General features: G+C 46.7%; 3 protein-coding genes across 3 annotated transcripts; all 3 read right to left on the bottom strand.

The window, feature by feature from the left end:
• Positions 1-1196: 1196 nt before the first annotated feature.
• TEOVI_000030100 (RNA-binding protein) lies at positions 1197-2516 on the bottom strand (the record flags this gene model as incomplete). The annotated part of the gene is made up of 1 exon (XM_067221479.1): positions 1197-2516. The coding sequence occupies one exon, from the start codon at positions 2514-2516 to the stop codon at positions 1197-1199; it is 1320 nt and encodes a 439-aa protein (XP_067077580.1).
• Positions 2517-3851: 1335 nt separating this feature from the next.
• On the bottom strand, positions 3852-4994 carry TEOVI_000030000 (serine/threonine-protein kinase, putative; the record flags this gene model as incomplete). The annotated part of the gene is made up of 1 exon (XM_067221478.1): positions 3852-4994. One exon carries the CDS (start codon positions 4992-4994, stop codon positions 3852-3854), a length of 1143 nt encoding a protein of 380 aa, XP_067077579.1.
• Positions 4995-5413: 419 nt separating this feature from the next.
• On the bottom strand, positions 5414-6481 carry TEOVI_000029900 (RNA polymerase Rpc34 subunit, putative; the record flags this gene model as incomplete). The annotated part of the gene is made up of 1 exon (XM_067221477.1): positions 5414-6481. One exon carries the CDS (start codon positions 6479-6481, stop codon positions 5414-5416), a length of 1068 nt encoding a protein of 355 aa, XP_067077578.1.
• Positions 6482-7573: the final 1092 nt, after the last annotated feature.

The following is a 7573-nucleotide window of genomic DNA, read 5'->3' as shown; positions in this document are numbered from 1 at the left end:
ATTATTATTATTATTATTTTCCTCCTCTTCCCTCTTTCCTTTCATTTTCTTTTTCATTTTATTTTATTTTTTCTTCTCTCTAATTTTATTTATCCTCTCTAACAGATACACAAATCACTCACAAGCAGAACTAAACGAAATAAATAAAAATAAAATGAATGAATCATTATATTTTTTTTTTTAATAACGTAAAAATAAACGTAAAATAAATATCATATATATATATATATATATATATAGTAACAGTAATAATAATAATAACCTTGAAGAAAACAAACAAAATAAGCAAATAAAAAAAATAAATAAACACAAAAAATAAACGGGAATTTATTCAGAGCGTCATTTCATTTGATTAGGAGGAGCCGAAGTTATTGTCTTTGAGCTTTTTTCAAGCACTGCAGGGGCCAAATATAACAAAACCCCGCTCAACTTCGTAATTCCCCCCCTCCTATTTTCAGTCGCCCTCTATTCAAAAATAATAAAAAATAAAAAGGATAAATCAAACGTCATAAATGATATTAACAATAATAAACACTCGGAGAGCAATAAAACTAAATAAATAAAGTTAAATAAATAAAAATAAGAGAGAAAAAATAAATAAATAAATAAATAAAAGAGACTCGAAAAGAATCGTCTCAACGTCATTAGGCAAGTGGGAGGAAATTATTGATGTCATTAATGACTGTCACCTCACCCTTGACTCAAGGGAAATACTGGAAGCAAATAAAATAAATACGGGAGAGGGGAGGAGAGGAGGGGAAAATAAAAATAAACAAACAAAATGTGGTGAATAAATCATGAGAGGAGACGACGTTGAAATAAATAAAGACCCACGCACATGGTCCAAATAAACATAATAAAACTAATGAAAATAATAAAATAAAAAAAAAAAAGAACGGATCAGCAAATACTCCCGTCTCTCCCCTTCATTTCATCCACTGCTGCTGAAGGTGCAGTAATAATAATAATAATAAACTAAAGAGCTAGCATGCCAGAGAAACGGCACAACTTATTCAATATATATATATATATATGAAAAAAAAAATGCAAATCATATCACCACATAACTTTCCTTTGTTTTTTTTTTTGAAAAGAAACAAAAAAAAACAACACGAAATAAAGGAAAGAAGGAAAGAAGGAAGGCAAGGCAAAGGGTAGGCAAAGAAAGGCAAGGCAAAGGGTAGGCAAGGCGTCGCTTAATCCACTGGTGAAGGCGGCACCGGAATGCCAGTGGGGTTACACACAACGCTTCGGTATGGTTCATGAGTGTACCTCATGCCTTTTTTGCTCTCACATATGGAACAACTTATGGCTGATCGCGATGCCGCGCAGAGTCCACTACCTGAAACGGTAAAAAATTTACCATTGGTTCCAACCGGAGCCTGTGGCATAACGGTACAACATGTGTTTATTGTAGTAGAAAGGGGTTCCGGCATTTTCCAACGCCCAACCGCAATATCCATAAAATCATCAACTCGCGTAGCTGCCACAATATTTGGAGAGCGGAGAATTGGTGATGGGCCGCTTCCTTTCGAGCCCAAAACACAAAGCGGTTGCACGGGCAAACGTTCGCCCGATGGGGGGCGCAGAACTTTTGGCTGCTGTCGGCCAACAAAACGGGGCTGAGGAACACAAAATGATGAGGAGTTATGCCCCGAACCTCCACCAGCCACAGCAGCGGCAGCAGCGAGCCGGCGCTCCGAATGATCTTCTGCAAGTTTTACCATTAATGGGACGGAACCATGAGATGGGAAGGGACGAGTGTTGTGTACAGCCTCAGCTGCACGATCAGCAACACCAGATTCCGTAAATGTCACAAATGCAATGCGGCGTTGGGGTCGGTTGTTGTCAGTAGTGGGAGTTGCAGCAGCAGTGTCTTTGTGCAGTGATACGCTCTCCACAGTACCGAAACGTTCAAAGAGACGTTGCACATCTTCAGGTCCCACATCCAAAGGAATGTTACGTATGAATAACTTCACAATTTTCTTTCGGGCCTCGCCTACGGGAGTGCCATCGTGTTGCCTCTTCGCCCATTGAACCGACAGCACACGGCCACAAACCACTCGCCCATGACAACCCACCAGAGCCGCACGCGCCTGTTCTGTTGTGGCGAAACGCACAAAAGCCGTTCCGAGACTGTCACCCGTATGAATATTTCGCATTACAGCCGCAGAAAGAATTTCTCCATATGGCGAAAAGATTTGCTTAAGCACCGCTTCATCCACGCGATTGGAAAGATTACGTACAATTAGGTTCGTTTTGCTTTGGCATTCGTTTGGTGTTAATTTGCTTTCCGGTAGCTTCACAAAGGGTCCCCGCGGTTGCGTCCGATCCGATCGCCTTCCATGCCGTCGTGGGCACGGTGGAGATTCTCGAGAGATGCTCAAAGACATCATTTCTCCAGCGGAATCATGAGTTCCTGAAGAAATATCCCACTCGTATGGGCTGGTAGGACATATGGGAAGGGGAGCGGCGTTACTTTGAGATGAATAAGGATGAACCCCTTCCTGGGACATGTGCTTTTGGTACCGCGTAATTCGTGCAGAGATTATAATAATAGGGGTAATAATGTCGCTGTAAGTTACTTCCTTTATTGTTCTTTTTTTTCTCCTTTTAGTGAAGGCACGCTTGATTGTTAATTTGCTCTGTAACGTAAAGATAACGTGCGAACGACTCACTGAAGCGTTGCTACAGGAGAGGGGGAAAAAAAAAGGAATATTGAAAGCGATGGTAAAGACATGAACATGTCGAGCCCGCAGCACATATGTTTAGGACAGACAAAAAATGCGATTCACTCTGAGGAAAAAAGTGCCCCCACACACACACACACACACAAACACTCCTTAAAAAAACACAAAAGGAAAAAGAGGCCCAAAACACTGATGTCAAACACAGCAGAGGCCCGCTAAAGCAGAAAGAATAGGAGGCGGCAGCGTCAGGGTTAAGGCAGCGAAAACCCTGCGCAGCGAAAGCTGTTGACAACAACCCGACGCTGTCAACCAAAAAAAAAGGTGAAAAGATATATATATATTATTTTAGATAAAAGAGGAGGCACAAATTACACAAAGACAGACACACACAGACATACACAGAGAGAGATGCACACACTAGGTAATGAAACAAGGGAATGAAAGAGATATTAAAACGAACCATGATAAAGTACAAAATGTGCAAAATATACACAATAATAATGACAGAGAGTGAGAAAGGGGGCGACCCACTACACACCGGCCCTGGTTACGCCCGTTGAATGGCCATGTAAAGGTGATAACAACTAAAAACAAACAAACAAACAAACATATGGACACAGAAGAGAAGCATGGAGGGAAATATGGCGTGTATCCACTGTTATGCACAACCTCTTTACATTACAAATTTGTGTGCGTAAGCAACACGCAGAGCCACCAAAACCCACAACAAAAAAACAAAAACAAAAAGCGGGCCAATGAAAAAAAAAAGGCGAAATCAGTAAAAATACACTAAGAAATGGAAAGGCCCCGATAGATTTTGAAAACCCCTGGTGGCACATATGACAAATTGAGGAAGGCAGCAACGGCAGTACGTGTAATGATGGCAAACGCGCTGCCATTTCAAATTACAGCAAAGACCACGACGACTGGACAAATACGTACTTAAACCAGAGCCCACGCGTGACCCCTCCCCCTCCCCCTCCCAATGTCCTCTCCAGGTGTGCACCCATACAAATACCTACGTTCCCATAACTGAATGACCGCATCTGCCTGTCTGTGATTACATGATGGGAGTAAAGGTACACACACATACACACGCACATATATATATTTATATATATATGTGCGTGTGTATGAATTAATAAACATATATACTTCACCTCACACGCGAGGACGTTTTCCCCGTAACCACGGATGCTGCAGCACCTCGGCAGCGGTCGGGCGCACGTTGGGGTCTTTCTGCAGCAACTGCAAGGCGAGATCACGGGCAAGTGGTGAAAGGACACTACCATCAACATCTAGCTGCGGGCCCTCGTCTTGAATAGCCTGTAACGTCTCCTGCTGAGACGTGCGGTAAAAGGGCGGTTGTCCGGACAGTATTTCCACCAAGAGTGCACCCAGCGACCACATATCAGCCTTGTAGGAGCATGGCGTGCCGCCCAAAAGTTCTGGTGGCATATAATCAAGCGTCCCACACACTGTCAGCCTCCCGTGGCCGTCCTCCGTCTCACTACATGCGTCGGTTTCACCCGCCGCGCAGCGTGGCGCCACTTCAGACGCATCATACCCGTTTGTTATCACAGCAGCGGCTGCAGAGCCGGCAAGACCCTTACTCCAGCCGAAGTCAGCAAGCCGTGCTACACCTCTGGCGTCGACGAGAATATTTCCCGGCTTTAGGTCACGGTGAACAATGCCGTGTTCGTGAAGATATGCCAGTGCCTGAGCAACATGTCGAATATAACGTGTCGCCCGGCCCTCGTCAAATCGTCTCTCCGCCGTCGCCTGAAGCCTCCGCAGCAGCGACCCACCCCTACATAGTTCCAGCACAAGCACGACACTTCGCGGAGTTATGTAATAGCTGAGCAAACGCACAATATTGGGGTGCCGCAAAGTTCGGTGGAGATTGATCTCCCACTGCAGCTGAGTCTCTAACTTAGCATCACGGAGCCGCTGTCGCGACAGTTCTTTCAGCGCAACGACTTGACGTGAAGGGAGGTGCCGGGCGGCAACCACAACAGAGTACGAACCCTCCCCCAGCACGCTCAGCCGCTGGAATTGCTCATCACGCAGATCACTCTGCTGGATCACAACCTTCGGTTTCGGCTGTCTCACACAATGATGCTGTTGTTGATGCCGAGAAGGCTTTTGTTGTCGCTGTTGACGGGAGATTACAGCCGGCTCCCCACCATCCCTCAGGCCACCTCGGCAACCATCAGCGGAGGTTAAGCCCCGTGGGGGTTGAATTTCCCATGGTGTTGGGGTGGGAAAGCCCACACCATCACCAGCGGAAAACCAAATAACCATCCTCCTCCCTTCATGGCGGTATAAAGCAAATGTGTAGCAACGGAAGAGTAGGAGAAAAAGACGCAAACAAATGGGCAAAAATGTAACCAGTGGCCTGAAGAAGAAGATAACAACACAAGGAACCATGACAGTGCCAAGAGCAGGCCGACATCTCGCGAGAGGCGAATCTCGTGGACGGAAAGCGGTTAACAAAGCTTAATGGAAATACAGTGCGTCTCGTGGTATATGCAGAAAAAGTTCACTGACCGCAAACGGCAGAAGCGCCTGCACCCTCGGAGCCCTCAACAGCGGTATGCCAAGTGATGGTGGGGCTGCATCTCAACCACCCCGGTGTGTGCAGTTTTCTCGCTGTACGGATATAGTCACTCATGCACAGATCTACTGCGTGATCCGGCGAAGAAAGAAGAAGGGAAGATCCGTCACGACATCCACTCCTTGAGGTAGGCGCAGTTGCGTGGGTTTACCACACCGTTGCCACTTGCCGTACAAACATGAAGCTGCGCACAACCCATGCAAGGAAGACCGACAGCCGGCATCGCCCACGCACTCGGCTGTGAAACGGGCGCCGGCACCCACTTCGTCCCGGAGCCGGCGCCGGCAGCGGTGGGCACGGCCGAAAAGTGCCTCATTACATTCCGACCCGTGGCCAATTGGTACTGCGCGGGAACGGCAGGTGAGGGCGTTACGCAATCGAGTAAACCATCAAGTACTAACGTCTGCACGAGCAACTGCGCATCGCGCTGAGAAATTCGTTTAACACAGCCCGCCCCCACACTTCCCCCCCCACTACAACTTCCAGTACTGTCGCCCAGTAACGTTGCCACCGTGCCGTTGGGAGATGTTGTCATCACGACCGTACCCCCTGCTGTGGCATTCACATCAGCAGAAGAGCTGCCGCCGCGCGCCTCCTGCAAATGCTGCGTAATCTGTTCCAAGGAGACGGAATGCCGCTGAGCCACAAGTAACATAATGCGCCGCCGCATTTCGTCCACAAAACCTATGTCCATTTCACGGGAGTCTTCTCCGCCATAGAATGTCCCGCCAGTCACTTCGTCACTTGGCTCAAACTCGAATAGGAGGTAGATGCGTTTTGCACGGTTGGAAAAGCAGCGACGCTCCTTAATACGCTTCTGTGATAGCAGCATCTGCAACGATTTAATAATCTCCCCCTTAGGCAAGCGCAGGGAACTACAGAGCGCAGCCTGGTCAATGCCGCTGTTCCCACTGGCACGTATGGCGTCAAGTACCAGTGAGGGCCCCTCTGGCATGCTGTTCACGAGTGCAACGTACATATCACCCTCGCGGTTCCCATGGCGCAGAACCACCCGCCCGCCTTCCATCAAGCCCCGCAACGCTGCAGCCATTGTGCGGTGGTGAAGCCCGAGGTCCTGCTGCAGTGTTGCGAGTAACAGCGCACCCTGCCCAGCCAACGCCAAACTTGCAAGTATGCGTTGCTCAGCATTGTTCACACCCGGCACTGAGGTCATTACCTCCGTGCAGTACTAACTGAGAAGCGAAATGATGAGCAGGGGTAATGAAACCACGAACAATTGTACAACCCACAACCAAGCTCTTTTCTAGCATGGTCGAGTGCACCGAAGCACCACCACGTAAAACAGTGGGGGGAAAGCAAAAAGAAAGGGACGGAGAGGTGGGCAATAGTTTGATACAGCGTGGGAATATGGTAATGCACATGCAACGGGTGGGTTGAGCATGGTGCTCCAGATGGGAAAAGAAAGCGAAGTCGCGGGAAGGACTAGCATGAGAATACATATCAGGATGAGAGGAAAGAAAGGAGGAAAAAAGTGGGCTATGGTACACGAAATCCTGCGGCCAGCGTGCAAGGGGTTGATGCGCCTCAACCGTCAGTCTAATTAAATAGTTCCCTCCTGAGGGTAGCGGAAGAAAATAGACAAGTAAAAAATGCTTAATAAAGGCAAAGAACATACAAGTGCGAAAGTGCATAACACCCAAAGGCAACCACATACACACACATATATATATGTGTGCATGTATAACCAGAAGCACCTGTGTGTGACAATGTTGTAAGAAGGTGACCATCACCCACTGATGGACCAAATGCCACTTATCCCACTTCAATCTTACGTCCAAAACTTTTTAACCTCTCTCACAACCTCCACGCAAACATTACCTCTCCATTCACTACCATATCCCCATCGTGTCCCACAACCTCACTATTCCTCCTTCTCACACTCATTTTCTTCCACACCACCTATATTTAAGGTATTTATGTATATGTGTCTGTGTGTACGTGTGTACGTGTCTGTGTCCATTTTCTGGTCATTTTCCTCTACTTCCCCATTATTCTCGATTTCCCTAATAACTCCGTTTTGGATGGTCACTGCAGTAACCAATATTTCAAAAAGAAAAAAAAAAGAACATTTAACACTACTGATACCAGTCACACAGAAAACATGGGGGAGAAACGAACGAAACAAAACGGTAAACGAGGAAGGAGAATGAAAAAAAAAGGTAAAACAATAGAAGAAAAATGGTCAAAATACCCAGCGAGTAAGCGGCAGGGAAATAACAACAGAAGTAATCACAACTGTACTACG

The sequence above is a fragment of the Trypanosoma equiperdum genome, assembly GCF_001457755.1.
Source record: "Trypanosoma equiperdum strain OVI genome assembly, contig: ctg_144, whole genome shotgun sequence".
NCBI lineage: Eukaryota > Euglenozoa > Kinetoplastea > Trypanosomatida > Trypanosomatidae > Trypanosoma > Trypanosoma equiperdum.
This window is presented reverse-complemented; position numbering and strand designations above follow the sequence as displayed.